Source organism: Phyllopteryx taeniolatus, chromosome 21 (assembly GCF_024500385.1).
Source record: "Phyllopteryx taeniolatus isolate TA_2022b chromosome 21, UOR_Ptae_1.2, whole genome shotgun sequence".
In the NCBI taxonomy this organism is placed as follows: domain Eukaryota; kingdom Metazoa; phylum Chordata; class Actinopteri; order Syngnathiformes; family Syngnathidae; genus Phyllopteryx; species Phyllopteryx taeniolatus.
In genome coordinates, this window is record NC_084522.1 from 12,585,152 (window position 1) to 12,612,045 (window position 26,894).

General features: G+C 41.3%; 1 protein-coding gene across 3 annotated transcripts in view; it reads left to right on the top strand.

Annotated features, from left to right (window-relative positions):
* The window catches only part of samd12 (sterile alpha motif domain containing 12), a 90,436-nt gene extending 63,871 nt beyond the window's left edge, over window positions 1-26,565 (top strand). For all 3 annotated transcript variants that reach the window (XM_061760343.1, XM_061760344.1, XM_061760346.1), the window contains one exon: window positions 25,710-26,565. Coding sequence is in view for 1 of the 3 variants with exons in the window: in XM_061760344.1 (XP_061616328.1) it covers window positions 25,710-25,741 (32 nt within the window). In the remaining 2 variants the exon portion in view is untranslated. The remainder of the gene's footprint in view (window positions 1-25,709) is intronic.
* The last annotated feature ends 329 nt before the right edge of the window (window positions 26,566-26,894 follow it).

The window sequence follows — 26,894 nt, forward strand, 5'->3', positions numbered from 1 at the left end:
GTCCTCACTTGTACTGTGCTGGAGTCACAAGACGAGATTGTGAGGGCAATAGGCGGCATAAATGATCGCCTTGACCAATTAATAGGTGTCCTCACAAATATCAGTGATTCATTAAATACACTGGATATCAAGTGAATTCTGAGTCCTTGCATCTTTTACATTGTTGAAATCAAATGTTGGCGGGCATTAATTGTTCATCACTGCTAATTGTTCAAGTGTCTCTGATGAGCAGTTTTATTATAACAGTTTCCCAGCATCACCTCTAAGTGTCGCCAATGGACCAACAGCTGCAGAAACGTGCCAACGCCAGCCATGAAGTTGGCGTGAGGCACCGCACATTTCCACGGTCATTTCACTCTTGTAATATCTGAACTTTGTCATGAAAAAGAACGTGCGCCACGTTTTTGTGCGTACGCACCTTTTGTACACGCAGCGCCAGAACTGTTGCATGTAAGACAGAGTGTCAGGGCCACACTGAAAAGAAAAATAAGTAAAATTAAAAGCAAATGTTCATATCAAAACGTTCTACAGTTGACTGACAACTTGACCAGCATGGAGCCAGCCTCTCACCCACAGTCAGACGGGAAAAAGGAAACACTATAAGTGATACATGAGTTCATGAACATAATGCAGTAGCTGGCAATACACACACATTGTGAAGCAGCAGGTGTATAATTTTTTGGTACTGGCTTCATTTTATTTCTTTGTCCATACTGTCATTTTGCCGTGCCTCCACAGTTAACAGACTTAAGCAGTGATTAGTGCATAGCCTACGGCCTTAACCCAGTTAAACAAGCAATCACAGAGACGCACTAACTACTCATTTGCTGTCCACACTTCACTTTCCGTTTACCTCTACCCTCCTTAACATCAGATTTGTCTGCATATTTTTACTCCTCTTCTTGTCCTGTCAATATTTTGCCTGTGTTTCATTTTCATCATTCATTCTTCCACTGAGCCTCCAACTTGACCACCATCTACTTTATCTCCCTTGAACGCTCCTCATAGAGCAGACCATGATGTTGTGCCATTTTTGTGTGTGCCCCTGTGGGATTGCGTTCTGGCATGTTCCATTGTGTGTTTAGGAATAAGGGAACATCTCGTGTAGGTTTGAGTGTGTTTGCATCGCATCGTTTGTTCTCCAGGCCAGTGGCTGTCCATCACTAGTATGTGAGGTGCAGATGACAGTGTTTGCGGGAGCCTCTGTACTTTGCAGGCTTGTGTTTCAGTTGAGTTTCAATTAAGGGGACGTGGCTCCTGGGAGAAGAAGGGGTGGCCATGCACTGTGCTGCAGGCACACACTATTCCCTGAGACTGATCGAATGTGTCTACACTATACGACGCTACTGACAGTGCTCGGCCTAATGGAAAATTGGGAAGGAGGCACATGGGTGAGAACACCTGTAGAAGTGTCTGCACATATACACACACAAAAAAGGTTGATGCATCCATTTCAGAATCCACTGATTGCATGGCTTGTGACCATCTTCATTGAACTGAAAACACATTTGGAAAACTGCGCACCTGTAGGATGTATGACTGCATCTTCAGGAAGACATATCGCACTTCACTACCCTGGGTCCATATTGTTTCAACCTGAAGTTGAAAGTATGCATGCATTTGATTAAGTTATTATATCATGGAATCTTATTTTTACACCCTTGTTCCTCCGTGAGTGTGCAGGATACATGGCTGTCAGGTGACATCAGGTCTCTACCTCCTGGGAAATTAATATTCTCGTTCATTGAGCTCATAGGACTCGTTGCATGAGTTCATTTTTCTCTAGAAATCATGAAATGCAGTTGAATGTTTACAGCCTGTCACTGATGGTGTAATGGTACACTCGCCTGACTTTGGTGCAGGCAGCGTGGGTTCAGTTCCCACTCAGTGACGGTGTGAATGGGAGTGCGAATGGTTGTCTGTGTCTATATGTACCCTGCGACTGACTGGCGACCAGTTCAGGGTGTAGTCCGCCTTTCGCCCGAAGTCAGCTGGGATAGGCTCCAGCATCCCGCGACCCTAACCAGGATAAGCGGTGTTGAAAATGGATGGCTGGATGGATGTTTACAGCCTTGCACACAAAAAAACATACTTGGAATCAGTCTCTGAGGTCTGCATGTTGGATTTGAATGTTTTCTCAGGAATGCTGGTTCTGCTGATGTGTAGGTCTGATGTAAAAGTAAATGAGCATTTTCTCTCATTAGCAATGGGTGTCATAATCTGCTGTGGTGGAATTTTCCACTCTGCTCCTGGCCACACCTGACTTCCAGCATTTGTTTCCAAATTCACTACTTGGTTCCGAGCTTATTTGTTCATGACTTCTTGTGTCTTCCCTGCCTGCTTTCTACTTGCATTGAGTCTGTCAGCCTGCTTGGTTCAGAGCAAAGCACTCCCACATTGGAAACCTCATGATAGTGCAGTAGGGTTGTCTTTGACCTTCAAGAGGACTTGACAGCATTTTAAATAACTTCTCGACTAAAAAGCTTCACCTTAATGTCCATTTATAAAGTCTTGGGACTTTTTTCTTTAGACAATGGATTTCCATGCATAGCAATTTATAGGTTTTGCACAGAATTGAAGTAGAGTGTTTATAGGTTTTGCACAATTTATAGGTTTTGCACATAATTGAAGTAGATTATTTTAAACACCAAAAGTATCACAATTCCAGATAAAATGAAATTAAAGTTTATACATGTATTTTAATTTTTTGTTTGTTTTTTGTACGCGAGGATGGTAGCTCGAAATCTGAGCCAAGATTCAAACCTTGATAATTTTGATTGTAAGGCAGATGTGCTAACCATACCACCTTAGAATTAATTGTGTATAGCAGCGGTGTCAAACTAATTTTTGTCACGGGCCACATCGTAGTTATGACTTCCCTCGGAGGGCCGCTACAACTGTGAACCCATATAAATCAAAGATTACCTCATATACTGTAATTACATACAGTATACACAACACATTGATGAATAGCCAGTTTTGAAATCAGAAGCCTATAAAAACCTGTTTTTCAACTATTATATTTATTTTCCAAGGGGGATTGGTAACAAAAAATGCTTGCACATATCTCAATGGTATTAGACCAGAACACGAGCAATATTGATTTGCTTTCGCGGGCCACATAAAATGATGCGGTGGGCCGGATCTGGCCCCCGGGCCACCAGTTTGACATCAGTGGTGTATAGTAAGAGAGTTTAGGCATAAATAACCATCTGTCCTCATTTACTTAATCATTGGCATTACGTTCAGAAAACTCAGATTTTACTTTTTAGGTCCATTTATTGTCTTTCCTCTTGTCACTAAAGCCTCCTGGCTCACTGGTTATAATTAAATTTCACTTTTTCCTCCCACACCTTCTGGCTTCTTTGCTCTTACCATGACCAACAAATTACTATGCTGGTTTTAAGCACATTTCTAGAATTTGGAGAAAAAGGTTGGCAAGCCGGGCTCATCCTGGAAACAACAGAGACGCTTTTCTGCATATTACGTGCCTGTGTACATTCCAAATAGTTTTGAATCTGTAATTACTGAGTGCTCACGTTTCAGGGATAAGAGGAAAAATATACCATCTAATGGAGGCATCTTAACCTACACATATTTTTTTGTTTCCTCATTTGAGAAGGCGTCTAAATAAAGTAGTAGTGAAGCAGCATTTTGTTTTTGGCAATAGAAACAAGAAACCTGCCTGTTGTGACTTCCAGGTGATGAGAAACTGAAGATACAAAAGTGAGACAGGTCTGGCTTGCATTTTACTCACAATATAATAGATGTCATGTCATAATGAGTGGAATGGCTTTGGGTTTTTGTACAGCCAATCTGTTTCACTATTTTTACATGGGACAACGTATTTAAAATGGAAGTAGAGTCGAGTCAGCGCTCCCCGTTCTTGGCGAGTGATGAACAGTGCAATTTCTGCAATTCACCTGCAAGCAAAGCTGCTTTTTGATGATGTAAACACCTTAGTTTATCACGGCTGCTTTCAAATTGCCTGAAGTGGCTGCTTCTGTAATTAAGAGTTGGCTCAGAGGGTTTGTGATTGCGTGTGCATATTCAAGACTTCTTACTGACACAAAGAAAATGAATGACCTTGAAATGTTTTTATTTAAGTGTTCAGACATACTTATGCATATTTTTTGGCATGTTTATCACAGCTGGTCCTTAAGACTCTTTTGGCTGTTACAATAGTTGCATTTAACTATGCTTGTTGCATACGTAGACTCCTGAGAAAATGTAGGATACATTCAGTGAGGAGTACCGCTTGTCAATCAATAATGGTCAAGTAGTGAAGGGCTTAAAGTGGGAAAATAATGTAAGGAGAAGTGAAATGGGTTTTATGGCTGAGAGCCTTATTGTCATAATATATGTAAAGTAGATCTCTATATTAAATGAAGTTTAGTTAAGTGTGTTGGGGGTTGGTTAAATAAATGCAGCCCTATGGGGGGCACAAGCCAGTGCAAACTGTAGGCCGGTCCCAAGCACGGATAAATTCAGAGGGTTGCGTCAGGAAAGGCATTTGGCTTAAAACTTTCCCAAAGAAATATGAGCGTTCATCCAAAGAATTCCATACCGGATCGGTCGTGGCCTGGGTTAACAACGTCCGCCACCGGCACAGTCAACCCGCAGGGCGCCGGTGGAAATTTAGCTACTGTGGGTCGAAGAAGAAGAAGAGGTGGAAAGCGGGTTCTTTGGCAGAAAGAGAAGATGAAAGCACAGAGCCTAGAACTGAATGTGGGGACTTTGAATGTTGGGACTATGACAGGAAAATCTCGGGAGTTGGTTGACATGATGATTAGGAGAAAGGTTGATATATTGTGTGTCCAGGAGACCAGATGGAAAAGCAGTAAGGCTAGAATTTTAGGGGCAGGGTTTAAATATTTTTACCATGGTGTAGATGGGAAGAGAAATGGAGTCGGGGTTATTTTAAAAGAAGAGTTGGCTACGAATGTCTTGGAGGTGAAAAGAGTATCAGATCGAGTGATGAGGCTGAAACAGGAAATTGAGGGTGTTATGTATAATGTGATTAGTGGTCTGTCAATACCCCACAGGTAGGATGTGACCTAGTGGTGAAAGAGAAATTCTGGAAGGAGCTAGACGAAGTAGTTCTGAGCATCCCAGACAGAGAGAGAGTCGTGATTGGTGCAGATTGTAATGGACATGTTGATGAAGGAAATGGGGTGATGAAGAAGTGATGGGTAAGTACGGCATCCAGGAAAGGAACTTGGAGGGACAGATGTTGGTAGACTTTGCAATAAGGATGCAAATGGCTGCAGTGAACACTTTTTTCCAGAAAAGGCAGGAACATGGGGTGACCTACAAGAGCGGAGGTAGAAGCACCCAGGTGGATTACATCTTGTGCAGACGATGTAATCTGAAGGAGGTTACCGACTGTAAGGTAGTGATAGGGGACCGAGGAGAGGCGAAAGAAATACATTGCGATGCGACATAGGGCAAAGGTAGAGGTGGCAAAGGCCAAACAAGAGGCATGTGATGACATGTATCCCAGGTTTGACACTAAAGAAGGAGAAAAGGATCTATTCGGCTTGGCCAGACAGAGGGATAAAGATGGGAAGGATGTCAGGCAGGTTAGGGTGATTAAGGATAGAGATGGAAATATGTTGACTGGTGCCAGTAGTATGCTAGATAGATGGAAAGAATACTTCGAGGAGTTGATGAATGAGGAAAATGAGAGAGAAGGGAGAGTAGAAGAAGAAGTGTAGTGGACCAGGAAATGGCAATGATTAGTAAGGGGGAAGTTAGAAAGGCATTAAAGAGGATGAAAAATGGAACATTCCTGTGGAGGTATTGAAGCATCTAGGAGAGGTGGCTGTTGAGTTTTTGACCAGGTTGTTCAATAGGAATGGAGGAAATGTGTGCTGGTGCCCATTTTTAAGAACAAGGGTGATGTGCAGAGCTGTGGGAACTATAGAGGAATAAAGTTGATGAGCCACACAATGAAGTTTTGGGAAAGAGTAGTGGAGGCTAGACTCAGGACAGAAGTGAGTATTTGCGAGCAACAGTATGGTTTCATGCCTAGAAAGAATACCACAGATGCATTATTTGCCTTGAGGATGTTGATGGAAAAGTACAGAGAAGGTCAGAAGGAGCTACATTGTGTCTTTGTAGATCTAGAGAAAGCCCATGACAGAGTACCCAGAGAGGAACTGTGGTACTGCATGCGGAAGTCTGGAGTGGGAGAGAAGTATGTTAGAATAATATAGGACATGTACGAGTGAGGTGTGCTGTAGGTGTGACAGACGAATTTAAGGTGGAGGTGGGACTGCATGAGAGATCAGCCATGACCCACTTCCTGTTTGCAGTGGTGATGGATAGGCTAACAGATGAGGTTAGACTGGAATCCCTGTGGACCATGATGTTTGCAGATGCCATTGTGATCTGCAGTGAAAGCAGGGAGCAGGTGGAGGAACAGTTAGAAAGATGGAGGCATGGACTGCTAAGCAGAGGAATGAAGATGAGCCGAATTAAGACAGAATATATATGCATGAATGAGAGGGGTGGTGGGGGAAGAATGGGGCTACAGGGAGAAGAGATAGCAAGGGTGGAGGACTTTAAATACTTGGGGTCAACCGTCCATAGCAATGGTGAGTGTGGTCAGGAAGTGAAGAAACGGGTCCAAGCAGGTAGGAATGTGTGGAGGAAGGTGTCAGGTGTGTTATGTGACAGAAGAGTCTCTGCTAGGATGAAGGGAAAAGTTTATAAAACAGTGGTGAGGCCAGCCATGACGTATGGATTAGAGACAGTGGCACTGAAGAGACAACAGGAAGCAGAGCTAGAGGTGGCGGAAATGAAGATGTTGAGGTTCGCTCTCGGAGTGACCAGGTTGGATAAAATTAGAAATGAGCTCATCAGAGGGACAGCCAAACTTCAATGTTTTGGAGACAAAGTTAGAGAGAGCAGACTTCGATGGTTTGGACACGTCGAGATGAGAAATAGTGAGTATATTGGTAGAATGATGATGAGGATGGAGCTGCCAGGCATGAGAGCTAGAGGAAGACCAAAGAGAAGCTTGATGGATGTCGTGAGGGAAGACATGAGGGCAGTTGGTGTTCGACAGGAGGATGCAGGAGATAGGCTTAAATGGAAAAGGATGAAGCGCAGTGGCGACCCCTAAAGAAACAAGCCGAAAGGAAAAGAAGGGGGTTGGTTAAACAGAAAATGTAATTGTGTGAAATTTGTTTGGTTTGTAGTTTCAGTGCTTCTATAGATTTTAAGGGCTGACCCAAGATGTCTTAGCCAGCTAAGTGCATACTTAAGGTAGATGATGTCAAGGTAATAATGGTGCCCAATGAAGCTGCAAACATTTGAAATGGTTCACATTGTCTTCTCACTATTTGCTGTGACTGCAATTCACTGGAGACCAGTCGACCTAAATTTTTGCCCGCAAGCCAGCTAAGCAAAAAGGATAGATAGATATTTTCCTGTAGAAATGGGCTAAAATATTGTAAATGTATTTTTTTACTTCAAATATATGAATCCACTTTTTAACCAAATTACATAGCAAAATAAATCCCAACCAATATACAAACACCATCTTAGTTTTTGTTCCCAATTTAGTAGTAAAAAGTAAAAGAGGTGTCTAAATGTGTTTAAATGGCACCACTGACAGCAGCGCCAAGTCAGGCTCCATGAGGACAAGGATGAGAAGGGGTGTTTGTCTCGATGTGCCTTTTGATTGATGGGTAATCAGTTCAAGGTGCCTCTCACCTGAAGTTGGAATCAGCTCCAGTTACCCATTGTGTGGATCATGACACCCATGACCCAAATGAAGACAAGGGGTATAGAAAATTGATTTACGGATGGACAAGCCTTTTAGAAAATATTACATTAATTTAATTAATTGGAAGGAGGAGCAAATACCATTTTTCCAATTCTATTTTTGTTATTTTTGTTTTATCTGGGCGGCACGGTGGACGACTGGTTAGAGCGTCAGCCTCGCAGTTCTGAGGGCCCAGGTTCAATCCCCGGCCCCGCCTGTGTGGAGTTTGCATGTTCTCCCCGTGCCTGCGTGGGTTTTCTCCGGGCACTCCGGTTTCCTCCCACATCCCAAAAACATGCATTAATTGAAGACTCTAAATTGCCCGTAGGTGTGACAGTGAGTGCGACTGGTTGTTTATTTGTATGTGCCCTGCGATTGGCTGGCAACCAGTTCAGGGTGTACCCCACTTCCTGCCCGATGACAGCTGGGATAGGCTCCAGCACGCACGCTAGTGAGGAGAAGCGGCTCAGAAAATGGATGGATGGATGGATGTTTTATCTGATCATGTGCAAATACCCACAATATTTATAATACAGAATTACAAATCAGACAAAGTGCCTAGTGTACTCAAATTGCAAATAGCGGGCGGTAAATTGCGTGTTAATCACTCTAACAGATCGTGCACACGTGTTGTCACAGTGGGCTGAAAATGACCCAGGCGTGCGAAACTGCAGAGTTGAAAGGAGTTTTGTCATTGACGATATGGCATAACTCCTTCTTGTGGCTGGTTACATATTAGCCCTTTTATCATTCAGAAGCCCTAAAATTGTATTGCTGAATAGACTATATGTCCCGATCATTTTATTGGCATTTTGAAAATTAAGAAGATGGATGGATTTTGAAAATGTTTACATGAACGGAAAACCTTTGCCCATGCTGCTTCTCAATTTGCCTGTGCTGGCGCCATTTTGCGCCTCGTTTGCACCTGCCTTTCAGATGCGTTTTTTAAAGACGTGAAATAATAATAATTCATCTTAGGTTTGATCAATCACTTTGCATGTGATAAATTTGTCTATTTGCATATTCTCCTCCCAACAATGCGGAAAATTAACTGAGCATTAATTTAGTACGTTTTGCAGAAGATCAGTCAGTAGATCAGCTTCCACATCCATTTGTGCCCAATTTTGAATGTGCAAACTTAGTAAATCGGGCCAATCAAGTGTTTATTACCCTTGGCAGGCCTCTGAACAAATCAGCGCAGTATCAGAATGCTGATTTTAGCATTGGTTTCCGCGGCTGAGAGTAGAGCTGCTGACGAACTGGGTCATCCCCAAAGTTGTGAGCCATAATTATTCAAATGCAGCTGCACTCAACAGAAAGCAAAATCACTAACTTTTAAATTTGTAGAACTTCCAAAGAACATGCATATTGTATTGAAGCAGACAACAGTATTCTCCTGAACAAATGGCAGCTCATCCCTCCAAAGATGAACAATGCCTATTCACTATCTTTTCAATTCCTCTTGTCCTCTTTCTCCTTTTTGTTCTCTTTTTGTTGGGCATTGAAGCTCCTGTCGCTTCATCTCATACACACTGAGGCCTGCATTCAGCCATCAATCACATGAGTGCAGTATTAAGTCCAACAGGAGGATAAAGAGGCGAGCGCTGTAATTCTTATTTGTCCGTCAACTGTCTCCAGCTGGCAAACATGAGTCACAATACGCTTGCCAGCAATGGCCGTGTAGCGCAGTGTAGGAATGATGGCCCTTTGGTTTGATGGCTGGTTGTTTGGTTGTCAGACTGAGTGGGGAGATTGGTTTGTGTACAACCTGCTTGCCTTGCAACCAGTGATCCATGAATACAAATTCATTTTCTCCTCCACTGGTAATGAACAATGGAACGCCGTGGTTTAATGGTGCTGAATTTAGCACACAATTGTTTTTACTCGCGTTTGGGACCAGAAAAGGTCAAGTAGATTTTGTTCAAGTCTCATGTGCTTACTCAGCTAGACAAGCGATTTACTTAAAAAGGCACAAGCAAACAGAAATGGGTGTCTAAATGTATATGCATGGGGTTTCTTAGTCTTGCATTTAGCTGACATAAATTCATTATATAAACTCCATTTCATGGCCCCGTTTCAGGCATAATTGTCCCAAAATATTGCACGGACACAAAATGTCACAAGCTTTAAGGTGTTCTATCGTTGAGGTTCCACTGGTAAGCATCAAGCAAACCCAAATCAAATATTTGGAAACAATTCAATGTTTATTTTAAACCCCAACCCTGCCAAAACCTGAAAACATGCAGAAGATGTATGCTTTCAGGATATTCCCTGATTTTCTGTGCTCTTCACTTTTTCTGTAGTATTCACTTTTAGTCAAACCATCTGGCATATTCAACCAAGTCCAAGCTGTTTCTCAAATGTTTGTCCATTGTCTTCTTTTAAATGTTTTGTATTCCACCCACTGGTCTGTCAATACTTTGTTCTTTCTCCCTCGGCCCTTCCTACCTCTGTTCCTTACATCTGTCTCGTCACTGTACACTTCCTTTGTCCTGATGTTTTTGTCTCCCTTGGGCTTGGCCATTATCTTTGTCCTCCTCTTCCTACTTATACCTTGTATCATCATACAATCCATATCCATCCATCACAAGGAGGTTTTATTATATTATCCCCAAAGACAGGTGCATTTTTAGATCTGATCTGCTGTTCAAAAATGTTCACGTGATACTTGTTAATTTCATCCTTCTGTGATTCCTGTAGTGCTACGAACCATTCAGCGAATATGAATGTAGGAGGTAACTTTGTCATCCAGTAGCATGGCAGAATGTCCGTTACGGTGTAATTACTCAGTGTCAAGGAGGCGATGAAAACAGGTGACAGGTTTATTTGTGAGGCGTGCTTGGAGGCTCTTGGACAATTACTTATCATTTGAGCAAACGTTCCCCGTCTTCACTATCACTTCCCTTAGCGACTTGTCTTGGCTTAGCATTGCACTGCATTCTAAATGCTTTGGTGGAACACACTACATGTGTTTTACATAACAAACGTGTTAATGGAGGAAAGTTAAACTTGATGTATCGATGCAAGTACAGTGGAACCGCTGTGGCAGAACAAATAACTTCCAGTATAAAAGACAGCTTCCGATTTGTTCAGATTTTGAGACAATTGCTTCTTAAGCGGAGACACGGGAGCCGACTGGTGAGCACATCTGCCTCACCGTTCTGAGGACCCATGTTCAAATCCAGCCTCGCCTGTGTGGAGTTTGCATATTCTCCCCATGCCTGCGTGGCTTTTCTCCGGGTACTCCGGTTTGCTCCCACATCCCAAAAACATGATACGGTAGGTTGATTGAAGACTCTAAATTGTCCGTAGGTATGAATGTGAGTGAGAATGGTTGTTTGTTTATATGTGTCCTGCGATTGGCTGGCAACCGGTTCAGGGTCTACCCTGCCTCCTGCCCACAGTTAGCTTGGATAGGCTCCAGCATACCTGCGACTCTAGTGAGGATAAGCGTTGTAGAAAATCAATGGATGGCTGTTTCTTAAGCAGATAATGAAAATTGAAAGAATCTGACAAAATGCCACCACAAAAACATTTATAGTAACTGTACTGAACATTTTATCATTCTTTACTGTCATGCAAGTGTGTGATTAAAAATAATTATTATTTTGTACTTGCCCCCAATGGTATAGTATTTTTTTCTCAACATTATTGTCCCATTTTAAAACAACAGAACAAGCAATGTACTCTTACTTCCTCCCTGTTAAACACCAGTTGCTTTTCACACATTACACAATGTAATCTTTTCCATATTTGTAGATTTACACTTTTAAAGTTTTCATATTGTATTTTTTTTTCCCCCTCTTTGGCAAAACTCTCTCAGTAATTGCTTGATTATTAGAAAAAAACACTTGGTTATTGAAAATGTTACATGTGCTTGGTTATGAAAGACACTCTTTTTATTGAGGTTTTCAGTAATACATGAAGGTCTCTGGAAAAACATCAAAAAATGGACGCTTATGCAGCTTTTACAGTAAAAGTAAACATTAAACACAGTAAACATTGTCCCCTAGCACTATGTCTAATGCCCCTTTAAAACAGCACTCATGATTTCCGGCAGTGAAGCAGATTCACTAATTGATTCCATTAGCCTCCCCCTGATTTCCCATTGTCTGTTGACCCAGACATATTATGAAACTACAGGTAGACGCCGGTGAAAATGTTTACCACGGATGAGTAAGCAGCATGAAGGTGCTGTATACTGTGCAGTTTGAACGCTGTTGCAGCCCAGTGGTTGTATAATCTCACCTCACATGCACACACAAAGCTGTGTTCATCCTGGAGGGCATGCAGGGACATGGTGCCCTGTTTCAGCCTTACGCACAGTAGTACTGATGCTTAATGAATGTATATCATCGACATATCCCCCAAGGTAATACTTCACTCCAATCCCTCGAGTCCCACCCTAAATCCAAACACAGAGGGTGATTAATATTCATCGCATAGCTCCTTCACCCCTCCAGGTGCCCTCCTATGTACTCACTGGGACCTACACACCCTGACAGTAACACGACGTACATTTACACCCAGCCGGCTTGGTACGATGCATACTTAACAGTGCTAAGGTTGACGTGTCTAGCTCAAGGGCAACAGAGGCAGGTTTGATCCCCGTGGGAAAGCAATAGCCTCGTCACGTATTCAGACCCCCAGCTGGTTAAAGCACGTTTAACGCCACAGTGTCAGCTGGGGCACGTAGCACAGACAAAATCCACAATCAGTCACTAGGGGTGATTTACTGTGAATGTGTGTGTGGGAGGAACCCAATCACCACTTTTAGACAGTACACTACATAAAACTACATTAAGAAAACTATTTCAAGGGTTATACCTTACAGTACATGAATATTTGCCTGTTGGTTACTTACTATTTTCTGCTATTTTATTTTGATATCTGTAAAGATGGATGGATAGATGGATATAGTGGAGGGATATATCCTCTGCCTGGAGATGTTGCTAAATGTAGTGGATGCTGTGGCTTGTTTGCGATGCACAAAAGATTGTTCAGCGTTCGCCTCTCTGCCACAAATCTCAGGATGTCCAACTTTGTGACCACGACAGAGGCTGCCTTCCTGCTCAGTTTATCCAGGCAAAAAATCATCCCTTTTCTTGGTGTTCAGTTCATCCTTTCATTCAGCTGCACCCCCAGTTATTTGTATGTCTGTATCCCCACACTGTCACCATTTATGCAAACCAGTTCAAGGTGAGGTGTGGGTTACCTAAAGTCTACCACCAATTCCCTGGTATTGGTGTTGTTTAGCTGCAGATTGTTGGAGTCACGTCATTTGACAAAGTCCTTAATCAGTGTCCTGTACTTCTCCTCATGTCCACTCGTGATACGACCCACGATTGCAGTGTTGTCCGCAAAAAAAACAAAAACAAACAAAGCTCTGAATTGTACAGGGTGAACAGGACAGGAGAAAGCACAGTCCCCTGTTGTGCTCCCTCGCTACAAACTGCAGTGTCCGATGTGCAGTCTTCCGGCCTTACATTCTGAGATCTGCCTGTCAAATAGTAATCCTGTCGCTTGGTGTGAACTAATACCCATTTGTGCCAGTTTGTCCCTGAGTAGCAAAGGCTGGGCAGTGCTGAAAGCACTGGAGAAGTCCAAAAATGTCAACCTCACAGCACCATTGCCTCTATCCAAAAGAAAGGAATTGATGGCGTAAGAAGATGAAACTAATTATCATAATTATAAAAAAAAAATTAAAAATGGCTATATATGGTGGCGGCACAGTGGACAATCAGTTGAATTAATGTATTTATTTTTGCCACTAGGTCACAAAGAAAAAGATGAAATCTTTGTCATAAGACCTTAAAAAGTAACACTTAAATGTGTCTTAACAAATGCTTGCACAGATGCATTTACCCGCACAAGAAAATACGCAAATGTCACGCTTCCAAACACAAAAAGTATTACTAGGCTGATATGCACCGGTGGTACAAATCATCAACTTGATCTCTTATTTAATTACCAGACAAGCACATTAGTTTGAACTCCCCAAATCCCAGAGACACTCAAGACAAATTAAAGTGTTTCCAAAAGTTTTTAATTGAGTGAAAATGACATTTTCCTTTCATGATGATTACTTTTGTTCCAGGGAGGAAGCCTTGATTTCACTTGAGCCTAATTTATCTGCATAATTTACTCAGCATTTTCCATTTAGAATTGGAAGGGCTTAATCATGTTTTGAATTATTTACTGCATGAAATATTGAGAAAATAATATATGCATTTTAGTGGTGAACCGTTGACACGTGGACTAAGATCCTTAAAGCTTTACACAAGTAGTTCACTTATGCATAAGATGATCTTCAGTGCAGTGATAGCCAAAGACCACATGCGACCTCAAAGCTATTCATTGTCTGACCTCTGCATGTTACTAACTAGAGTAATATCATAAGAGCACACTTCATCAGTTCTTTGTTTTTGTCACAGACATTCCATCATATTTGATCTGTGATGGCAGTCATTTGATGCGTATTCTCAGTTCTCATCGCAACCCTTGTTGTGGCAAGCATGTTTTTTTGTTCTGGTTGGCCCTTAATTAATGTGGCATACAGAATGTTTATCCAGTCTGAAAATTGGGCGGTGCTCTTGCATTGTGGGCCATCATTTTCTTGAATTGTGGTCCAGCTAACTAATGGGAATGACCTGGATCAAAATGATAGAACCCTTAACTTTATAGTTGGTTGTCAGGTATTTTGGGGCATTCCTCATCTGCAAAAACCGATCTAGTTGTCCCAGGTTTGAAGAGTGCCTTCTCTAAACTGCATTTTCAGATCCATAGATGTTTAAAAGGATTTGTATTGAAGGCCATTTCAGAACAGTAAAATGTTTTTTTTCTTAGCCATTCTCGGGTGTTTTTGAGTCATTATACTGTTGGAAGACCCATGACCTGCGACTGAGACTGAGCTTTCTCTTACTGGGCAGCACATTTCACCCCAGAATGCCTTAATAGTCTTATATAGATAGATAGAATTGTACCATGCTCAGATTCAAGAAACCCTGTGTAAGGTGCATCAAAACAGCCCCATAACATAAACAAGCCTCCTCCCTGTTTCCCAGTAGTTGCACTGTTCTTTTGTTTGTATGCTTCATTTTTGCATATGTAAGCATAGACCAAATGAAACTTACCAAAAAGCTCATCTTTTTCTCAGCTTTCATCTGTCCGAAGGACGTTCTCCCAGAAGCTTTGTGAAAAAGCATATTTCAAATTCCAGTCTCATCAGTTTCAAGTTAATGCAATTCCACTGTGGGCTTTTCTGGCTTTAATAAAACTGTACCAACACTTCTGCTTGTGTACATTTCCAATGAATGTAATGGACTTTTGAATAGTACTTTCACCTTTTCAACACAACTGCAAACACAGGAACCAAAGTCAAGTTTAAGCTCTGTATGTATATGAAATCCATCTAACGAGCCTTAAATCTGCAGAGCCATCAAAAAAAGGGGTAATTTGTTCTGGTTCCAGGTTGAATTTAATCATCATTCCTATCCGCTGTGCTGATCCTAAAAGCTATTAGAAGGAACTCTGCTCCACTGTGTGAAGACTACCTTCTCCTGAGCATAGATAATTTAGGAAGGGTTCATAAATCAATTACCATCACATAGACTACTCCTGCCTAATGAATAATTTGAAAGTGTGAACGAAAAAAATAACACGCAGTGCCTCCTTTCTACCATAGAAAGGCTCACTGTCCGCAGTAGAGCAGAAATGTCAGCGGGAACAATACAATCCCATTATGACTGTAACAAAGAGAAATAATAGTTGATGGAGTTTCTGAGCCACGGCGCCATGTGAGGTCATGAGCGGCATTTGGACCTCTGAAAGCCGCAGAAAGGGAAACAAAAGATGATCTGAAAACTGAAAAGTGGAGATGGAACTCGTCTCAGTCACTTCCTTGTTTGGAGCCCTATTTCTTTCTCTGCTCCCACCATCTCCATCTCTGCAGCCCTCCCCAATGTCGAGTCATCACATTTCTTCGGAAAATTTGATTTGTCGTGCTACAAAGAGTGATGACCCCCTTTTAACCTCAGCTACTGAAGCGCTTCTCCTTCTTCAAACCAGTAGCCAAGCCTTTTTGTCTTGGCTCTTTGAAGGCCTCGCATAGCTTATGTTTAAGTCCGATCAACTTTGAACATGCCCTGTTCAATGTTTTGTCCTTCAAGTATACTCAAAAGACACTCGACAGATGTATCCCAAGGCCAAAATGGTAACAGATTCGTTTTCCCCTATTTGAAAATCTTACATTGACTTAAAATCTTGTCCTTGAAACAGAAGTGTTGCTGTAACGCTATTCACCTAGATCAAGACTACCAAGACTAACACATTAACTGATGAAAAACACACTGGAGTGGACCTAATATTTTCTTCAAAAGACATAGAACTATAAACAAATTACAATACAACAACAAAACAATTAAATTCAAGGAGTCAAACAACAAGAAAACCAATGTTACATTGCACAAATTAAAGATAATGCAATTGTCATATTTCCGGCATAACTTTCTTTTATGAAGATAATTGAACTGATAATTTAATTGCTAGATGATTAATCATATTTCCAATACATGATACTGGCCTGGTCGGGAGTTTCAAGATGTGTTGCACCACCCTAATAGGAATTAGTTGCATTAGTAAATAAGTCGTGGAGTGAGTGAATATATTCCAGTTTTGCTTGGAATCTCAGCTGGTTTATTGAACATGCAGCAGAAATCAGACCTTAATACACAGAAATGAACAGTGTCCTCACTAAACAAAGTACTAACTTAACTTGGGGTACAACAAGAAGTACATACAACACGCAGACAACTACTATTAAACTACTAGGAAACACAAACAACAACGAAAATTAACGATAAAACGTAATTAACTTCAACTACTTACAAAAGCCGCTCAGCATACTGAGATAACGTCTCTAATGTTATAGCAGGAGCTGCACTCCCCAGCATGCCTAGCAGCATTTTTATAAACAGTGTTGGGAATTATGTGTTTATTGTTGTGGTTTGTTGTACCTTAATAATAGTAGTAGTAGTGTCTGTGTATGTGTGTGCATGTGTGTGCGCGTGTGTGTGGGTGTGTTTTTTTATGTGTTTTGCTTTTATTTTGTTTGTATGATGACAAAGGTTAGTATTCTGTTCAGTGAGCACCTTGTTCATTTTCACAATGTGGTAAATATGAAAACAACAGGAATAATAATTAGAACAAAACAGAGCCCTGAGCTTCACATTAATTATGAACATATACTAAGACTGCGTTACTGTGCTTCGTAGTACTCTTACAGAGGGTGCCTCCACAAAGGGTGGAAAAAAACTTTTTCTTGGGGGGGGGGGGGGTGAACTGTCACCTCCACGGCCTTTAGGACCACTGTATACCATAATATGATGGAGACGCAATCCAAAATTGGTTTGTTGAATAGGCGTTCACCGTGCTCATACGATAAACAAATTTCCATCTGATAGTGTGACTTTTGAAATGTGGTGGAACAGGAGGTTTGCATCATGACAAATATGCAATGTGTGTGGCAGTCAATATGGATTTAAATCTCGAAGGACTGTTTCCAGAACATTGTAAAATAACTTGGCAATGTCTAAATTGTTGCCATGCGTGTTTACTAAAGTAAATACATGAACGCTCATTGATTCGGTCACTGTACATAACTACAATCCAATACAGCGGCTCTGCCTTGAACTTTGAATTACTGTGATGCAAACATGATGCACTGAGTACTCAAAATCACTTCATATGCAAAATTTTATATTTCGGTCATAATTCATGCATCCAGCGACACCAGCACATGCTTCATTTTAAAAACGTTTTTACTGCAAAAATCATTTTGGTTTTGACCTTTTTTAATACATTCATTATTTTCAAAAGATTTTTTAATTAAAAAGCTTTTTAAAACAACCTCCAAAGTATATGGATGAATACCAAATACAGTACAATACTCGTGCATTACAGCAGGTTCTCAATAAATTTTGTTGGACCTCTACTAATGACTCCCTTTAAGCAAAGTGATGTATTTGGCGTGGATACGAATGGTTGCTGTTGCAATTAGTTGTAAACACTACATGTCGAAGGAGTACACCGGGATGCAGTGGTAAACAGTGTGTTTTCAGATTGGGAGACAAGGAGAATCCAACTTTAAGAATATCAAAACTCAAAGAACAGATATTCAGAGCACAAGAATCAGATTTGGGGGCAAAATACAACTCTATATGTGTATTTGTATGTATCTGTATTCTCAGGGAACACAATAGCGGATGGCGTACTCAAGCTAAATAAATTATCACGGGAGCTATTTTTAAGCAGAAGTGTAAATGCGGTAATCCTGAGAGCTGGAGCTGTAAAAAGCCAACAAGACAGAAGCCACTTGGGGCATACAGCTATTTCGTTATATGAATCTCTCTCTTCTACTCCACTCTCTTTCCCTCATTCCATCCTTGCTGCTCTTTCCCTGTCTTTTAGGAGACATGCTATCTTCATTCCACATCGCCATCTTTTATTTCTCATCCCCTTTTCAATTCCCTCCCTCTTTTCTCCCTTTGCCTTTCATATGGTAAAAGCCTCTGTTTTGGTTTCCTAGTATATTGCTTATCCCTGAGCCCTCTTTGGGGACTATACTGACTCTGTTGTGATAAACAATAACAGACCTTTAAAGGAATCCTGGAGGGGAAACATGGCAGTGGCACACAACATGAGGTCATTGTGGTGCACGCAAACAAAAATAGTAAATGTTAACTTTTTTTTGTCCTCATTTAATGGCCATTTTCCTCATTTAATGGCCATTTAGAGTGCCTAACAAATGTATTCCATTTGTTACATTTAACCACAAAGTCCGCATAACTGCAGACGCTGCACCAGTCCACCTGTCGATCTCCTGTTCCATTCTTCCCTCACTCGTGAACAAGACCCCAAGATACTTGAACTCCTCCACTTGGGGCAGGAACTCATCCCCGACCTGGAGAGGGCACGCCACCCTTTTCCGACTGAGGACCATGGTCTCAGATTTGGAGGTGCTGATTCTCATCCCAGCCGCTTCACACTCACGGCTTGATGAAGCCAACAGAACCACATCATCTGCAAAAAGCAGAGATGCAATACTGAGGTCACCAAACCGGACTCCCTCTACGCCTCGGCTGCGCCTATAAAATTTTGTCCATAAAGGTTATGAACAGAATCGGTGACAAAGGGCAGCCTTGGCGGAGTCCAACCCTCACTAGAAACGAGTCCGACTTACTGCCGGATATGCGGACCAAACTCTGACTCCGGTCGTACAGGGACCCTCCGCCCCAGCAACCCTGAATAGACCTTACCAGGGAGACTGAGGAGTGTGAGCCCCCTGTAGTTGGAACACACCCTCCGGTCTCCCTTCTTAAAAAAGGGGGACCACCACCCCAGTCTGCCAATCCAGAGGCACTGTCCCCGATGTCCACGCGATGTTGCAGAGGCATGTCAACCAGGACAGCCCCATAACATCCAGAACCTTTAGGAACTCCGGGCGAATCTCATCCACCCCCGGGGCCTTGCCACCGAGGAGCTTTTTAACCACATTGGTGACCTCAACCCCAGAGATAGGAGAGCCCGCCTCAGAGAACCCAGACTCTGCTTCCTCATGGGAAGACGTGTCGGTGGAATTGAGGAGGTCTTCGAAGTATTCTCCCCACCAACTCACAAAGTCCCGAGTCGAGCTCAGCAGCGCCCCATCCCCACTATACACAGTGTTGTTGGTGCACTGCTTCCCCCTCCTGAGACGCCAGATGGTGGACCAGAATATCCTGCACCCAACCCCTACGGCCCCTCCCACAGGTGGTGAGACCATGGGAAGGGGGACCCACGTTACCCACACGGGTGCAGGCCCGGCCACCAGCCGCTCGTCTTCGAGCTCCACCTCCAGGCCTGTCTCGAGAGGGGTGCCTCACGTCCGGGCAAGGGAAAACTGAGTCCATTGTTTGTCGTCATCATAAGGGGTCTTTGAGCCGTGCTTTGTCTGGCATAAAGCCCCAGACAACTTAGCTCCTAGGATCATTGGGACACACAAACCACTCCACCACGATAAGGTGCAGTAGAAATATATATTCTGGCAGCTGTAACAAAACTTCCATTGGGCGGTGGTCTAATAAATGTGTTAAGCACTGTACAGTAGTTATCATTTTTCAGAACTTGGCTCTCTGTAAGAATATCATCAGGCCCAAGATACAGCAAGTTCCTCTGAGTCCAGCTTTAGGAGGGTGTTTGTTTTTTATCTGTAATATAATTTCAGATTCAGGGTTTTAAAAAGATGTCCAACCCTGTTTTAGAAAAATCACTGTAAATTCATCATCTGAACATATTTACTGGCTGTCAATATTTGCTCCAATTTAGCCATTCAGAAGTCTGGAAAAGCAACAGCAACTGCCTTGGTACACATTCATGCCCCCTCTGTTTTTCATCAGATCATCGGAGAGATTGTTTGTACTGTAACTCTCATGGTCTGTTTTTTTGTTTTGATTATATTTGGTTTTGTTTCATGTTTTGTCTTGTTTTCCTGTGTCCAATGTTCATGTCTTGTCTTGCTCGTTAGGTTTTTATTTCCGCCTGTTTTCGTTAGCCCGGTTCCTTGTGTCTACCAATCACCTCCCTCCAGCCACTCATGTCTTGTCCAGATGTGTCTCGCCAATTAGCTTGTATTTAATTCCCTGGTTTCTTCCAGTCTGTGTCTGTGCAGTGATGTTGCTGTTAGCCGTGTTAATCTAGTCATGTTATGTTTACTTTTGTGGTGAGTTTATTCCCTGAGTATACTTTGAACCTTTGTTTTTCTGGAATTTGATGAGTTAGTGCTTTCATTCTTTTACATACCTCGCTTACCTTTTTTTAATTTTTTTTATTATAAACCGTTTAGAGACTCTTGCCTTGCCTCCCTGTCTCCCTGCATTTGGGTCCAGCTTTTTGCGAACTCCACCACTCAAACCTTCGTGTGTGACAACAATTTCTCATAGATATGAAAAACACTCTACAAGTATGGTTAAAATCAGCACAGAGCCCAAGCGATAGTGATGAATGTTAATTTAAATAAAGTCCAATCCAACTTTATTTGTAGAGAAGTTTTAAAACATTACAGTTGAGCAGTGCTGTACACAACAGTGAGTTTAAAAAAAAAGAATAATAAAAATGTAAAAGCATTGCTCATCACCAAAAGAACACTATCTATATCTGCAAGGAAGTCTGTTGGTGGCAACATCATGCTTTAGGGCTGTTTTACTTCCGCTGGAAAGGTGGCCTTTGACAAGGTGGAGGGAATTATGAACAGTTCCAAATACCAGTCAGTGTTGAGGCAAAACGCAGAAAAAAAATAGGAAAAGCCCACTAGAACAGCTGAACCTTATTTTGATTAATCAGAGGCACTTTAAAAGTTGGCAGGTGTGTGCGAATGTGATTGGTTAATTTTGAACACAGCCATGTCCCAGTTATAAAGGGTCTGCACACTTGTGCAACCAATTATTTCAGTTATGTATTTTTATTTCCCCACAAAAATTTTTTTTTTTTCAGTTGATCTCTGTAGGTTATAGTTAGCATTAATGGCAGAAAACATTTTAAAGTAATTTATCTTGTTCATTTCTTTTTATATCACAAATACCTGGCATTTGAACCTGGGTGTGTATGCTTTCTATATCCACTGTATCTGTCCAAAAGAACATTCTCACAGGAGCATAATAGCTATCAATATAATTTCCAGTCTTGTGAGTTTCAAGTTTTCAGCTTGACTGATATGCTGATTTGCACTTGTTTTAGAGTCAGAAGTTTTTTTCATTAGCATTAGATTTTGCAGCTGACTATATCTTTGATGACAGCTTCGAAAAACAATACAATCATCCAAGGACAAAGCAACACAAAACCTCTTTTTACACACACGTTCCTTCGTGCACGTAGACATATAAATGCTCAAACATCAGCACACATGCTCTGCAATAAACCTGGCATCTTTTCAATGTTCCAGTTTTGGCTCCGTTAAGCCCCAAAGGATACGTCAGTACTGTCAGGAGAGCGATACTGCATAATGGTGCGGCACAGTTAAGAAATGGTACTGAGCTCTGCAAGCAAGTCCCCTGCTGTGCAACTAAAAGCTGAAAAAATATGGACGCAACAATGTTATATGTGTGTGCTTTTGTGGCTGAAAAAAGTAGCACGGAAACTTGACATGAAATGAAATGGAAATACCAAAATACACACCAGACCCACGATACATCTGGCTCTTGTTGTGCATAGATTTGACTTCTTTTCTTGCACTTTCTGGTTTAAGCTGGCGAGGAGATTCTCTCTAAGGAGTGATGGAATGAGGAGCAGAGGAGGAATCATCATATGGATGTGTTGTCACGGCTGAAAAGATGCCAAAATGTCTTTAATGTAAGACCGAGTCTCACTTAAACGTGGAGTTTGCAGTTTTCAAACCGCTAACAAGATTTGAATGTAGCCTCACTTCAGAAAGTTTACCCTAGTTTTGTCTCAAGAGCTGTCCAATTTCTGATTTTGAGCTTTTCTTGCTAACCAGACGTAAATAATCCAGGCAAATTAAAAAGTCTGTGTGAGGCTGCTAGCTGTACCGACAGCAAGGCTGTGGCCAGAGTGTGCACGACAAAGTGATCGACACAGTTTACGCTTTCTGTTTCTACAGTTGCTACTGTGGCGGGACAAGTTTTAAAATAATAATTCATATAAAATGTAAAGCATAACATGGGGCCAGAGTGAAATGATTTTTCAAAAGATCATTTTAATATTATACTGTCATGTCATAGACAGTTTTAAAATATGACTTTTTTTGGACTGCAAATTCCATGTTTAAGCATATTATCATGAGAATTCATCCAGATTTTTTACAAAAATATCAGATTGCATATATTTATATATTCACTCAAACCTTTGTAATATATATATTTTCCATTATTTCACGGAACAAATATGAACCTGGCCTATATACCTCATATCTTTTTAATGGCAGCTTATCAAAACTGTGTGTCTGCCATTTTTGTGATTTTTGTGATTAGTGGTATTAAGTCTTTAAACTAAGCTAATTCCTGTCTGAACCCATTTTTTGTTTTTTTTTTATTGAACAATTTTTGTACTCAAATTCTATGTTGCGCCTCATGAGGCTAAAAACAGTGACAAAGCAAATTGTAATTTATGATATTATATACAGTCTATGCTACAGTCTGCTGGCTGTGCTTGCAAAATTCTAACTTTGTACTCGGTTAACCTTTCTCTCTACTTAATACTCTTTTCTGACTAGTTTAGTTATTACAATGATTACGTCGCTTTTTTTTCTTGTACTACAACTTTATTTTGTAAAATCATCTCTTCTAAAGTTGATCTTACTGTGGGTTCACCTGAGAAACTCACTGTATTTTTTTATTATAACTTCATTCTTCTAAAACCTACAAATTTATGCTCTCAACTTTATCTATGTAACATTCCAAGATACAAGTATATATATATATATATTTCTAGATAGGCAGCCATACAATGTTTGGGTAAACACAAAATAAAGCATGTGGGCCCAGCAAACAGTATCTTGCGTGATGGATAGACAGAATCGGCGCAACTATATCTGTGCTGACATTTGGAGGCTGGGCACGGTGAGTTGTTTTTTCCTTAAATATGATAAGTCTGGATTGGCTGGCGACCAGTTCAGGGTGTATCCCGCCTCTCGCCCCAAGATAGCTGGGATAGGCTCCGGCACGCCCGCGACCCTCGTGAGGATAAGTGGCACGGAGAACGGATGGATGATAAGTCTGTGTGCGTGCGAGAGAAAGCGAGAAAACAAAACAAGTGTTGTACTCAGCATTAACTTTGATGACACTCGGCAGACTTGTATGTACACTGTAGATATTGTGTGCTAAGCAGGGTCCGCTATTGGCTAATTTAACATCAGATAGAGCACATAAACAAGTCGATATTTAAATTGTGTCCCTCGTCTTATATTCGCTCTCATCTGCTGAAGCTCACCCGCAGGTTTTATATTCAGGGAAGACCGTCCGTAAAGTATTTATACGTTGGTCTGTTCCGTTTAATTCAGCGGATTATAGTCATGTTAAATAATTGTAATATACAACAACAGAGTAATTTACACTTTGGCGTAATAAAAGATAAAAGATTATGTGCTCCTCTTTTTTTTACAGTGCGGTATAACATAATGGTTGTGAAAACGTCAACTTGTATTGATTTTACATTTTGCAGCTGCAATAACCTCTCATAATATATTATTGCATTCATCGGTATGCTTACATTGCAAGATATCCTTGCTATTAAGATGCAGAGCGAGGAGAAGGGAGCGATGGAGATGTGTGTGCTTAGTGGTAACTCAGAGACACATCGTGAAGCTGACATTATTGATAAGAAATATCGCTTGTTCTTGTTCACCGCTGAGAGTAATGTGTGTACGCGTATGCGGGAATGCAAACAACCTGCAAAATTATGATTCGGATCACACTACTTACTGTTTGGAGAACGGTGTAAATGTGTGGCCTCGTCACACTGTAGCTGACAAAGCAAACATTCTTTGAAATGAAGATGAAGACAAGAAAAGCCTCAGGCAGTTCTCCAGTGCCCCTTTTCGACGTTTTCTTTTTTGTTTTACTTTTTAGATGGACAGAAAATACACACATAGAGATCATAATATATAGTGCTTCAAGAATTTATTAGCCCACCCCCATGAGGAATTTAAAACTGGCTAACACACTGGACTGAGAACTCAGAAAAAATAAATCAAGCACAACATTCAACCACTAAAATGAATTCTTCTGTTCAGGATTGCAAGTAGAATTTTAATTTGGCAATACAAAATTAGAGTTCAGCATTTAATATCATTTTAGCTAGTTTCTTCATACTGGTGTATTAACCATTACAGAAGCATGAAAAAAAAAACATTTGATAAATACCAATGTTGTTAATTCAGGGTGTGGCTTAACCCTTAAATTGTGTGGTGGTCTAGTGTAACTTTTTTCATGGAGAACAGCAACCTCCAAGAAATCTCACCTTCATTGAAAATGTAGTTTGTCCAAGTGGTGTTGCCATAGTTTGGATTATGACACGGATTGTGGTGGTGGGGGGGTGCTATTATGAAGGTTGAAGCACAAATGGTGTCCTGTCAAATTGTGCAGGAAGGTCTTCAAACAGAAATACGAGTTGGCGCACGGTGAAAGAATATAGCAAAAAAGCGTTTTGTGCAACCCAATATGATAATCCACCAATGGGTTGTCTTTCGCACTTGTCCTCATGAGGCAAGAGCAGCGGTTGGCCCTGGACTGGTTGCCAGAGTTTTCCATGGTTTCAGGCCCAACTTCTCGAGGGTGTCGTCATCACTTACTTGTATCCCTGCGCTGATCTTGCAGCACACACTTTAGATGCTATTGTTCAGAGAATGGCTGGCATGCATTTTTGGGGTCATAGCATGCGCTGAGTTTTAAATAATGTCATTTATCTCTGTCTGCTTCATTTGTTCCACGTCTTTACATTTGAAACACTTGTCAAGCGCTTGTGTATTTGTTTTCATGGAAACACTGCTGCTCTCATTGCGGCGCCCGGAACCTCAAAGATGCTCGCCGCATTGATTTGCTATGTGCTATTTTCTAATGACATCCGCTTGCTTTCTATTCACTCTTTCTCTCTTTTATCCTGTTTCTCTTATCTCTCCGCTCTCTCTTCTAGTTTTCTAATTCCATCCTCGTGATCCATTTTCATGCCTAAGTCTCCCCATGCTTGTTATCTCAAGTCTCTTCTTTTATTGCCTTTTTCCAAATTTCCTCTCTCATCTACAGTACGTCACTTTTCTCAGTTTCACTTTCACTCCCCCCACTTTCCTGTGACAGTCGTCACCACTTCTTTGTTCTCAACATGTTTTTCTTGCCATTTCCCACAGTTTCAGCAATAGCCTTTTCTTACTTCAGTGTTTTTCTTTCTGCAGGCTCCCTGGAATGCGCCCCATCTTCACCATAAGCCGATGGAGCCCTCACAGAAGTGACCACCACCTTGATAGCCTACAACCTGACCACCAGTATCTGATCCCCGGACCTCTTCCCAGACTTCGTACAGCTTTCCGTATCATCTCATCTGTGGGAAGATTGGAAACAATCCCATGAAGAATTCAAGCCACTCCTGAAAATCCTCCCACAAGTACCAAACTGATTTTTCTTCACAGTCCAAACCATCCTGCCAGAATTCTGCAATCTGACCAAAGGTTTCCATTACATAGATCAAATCTCAAATCATTACATTGCCAGGCAGTTCTAAGAAATCACCCGAAATCCCTTGTCCCCAACATTGTCTGCAAAACAATGAGAAATCATTAAAAGACAGATGTTTTCTGCAGTGTTGCATCCCCTATAATAGCATGGTACTTTATGTATTGTGGCTGGCTATAACTCATCCCAAAAGGCTATTTTACCCTTACAGTAACACCTTTAAGCCACTCCTTAAAACTCTCACTCACACTTCACTGTAGCACTTGAAGGTTTATGTTCCCTCATGGGATGGTGGTCCTAATCCAATTTAGGACATTTGTGAAGTGGCAAGACAATTACTGTACATAAATCTTCAATTATTCCTCAAATTGTTTCCTAATAACCACAAAAGAGAGACAAACTTTACACAACCTTGTCCGTGTGTCGTGCACTCTCAATTGTCCCTCTATCTGCACATAGAGTAGATGCTGTCATGTAAACAGTGTTTGACAATGCCTGATGTCCATCTTGCGGTCTTCATTTTCTGAACTCAAAGATGGAGACCATTCTTAAAAAAAAAAAAAAAAATTAAAATAAAAAGGCACTCCATGATGCTGGTTGACTTCCAAGTTGCTATAAGTTCAAAACCATTTTTCCATAACATATATTGTAAAGTGCAATCATTTGTTCCAAACTGAAACTGTTTCCATCATAACCATGTTACTAAGTGTACAGAAAATATTTTAAGTAACATTGTAATTTGCAACAAATAATATGCCTAGCTGCCATATAAGTAAATGAAGAGAGGGGTGTGGGAAGTAGCTGAACCCAAGAGCAGGCAGAGGCTGATGTAAAATGATGAACAGTTTATTGAGCAAAGGTTATGGAGGTGGTCCTGGATGTGTTGACAGGCGGCGGCGTGGACAGGT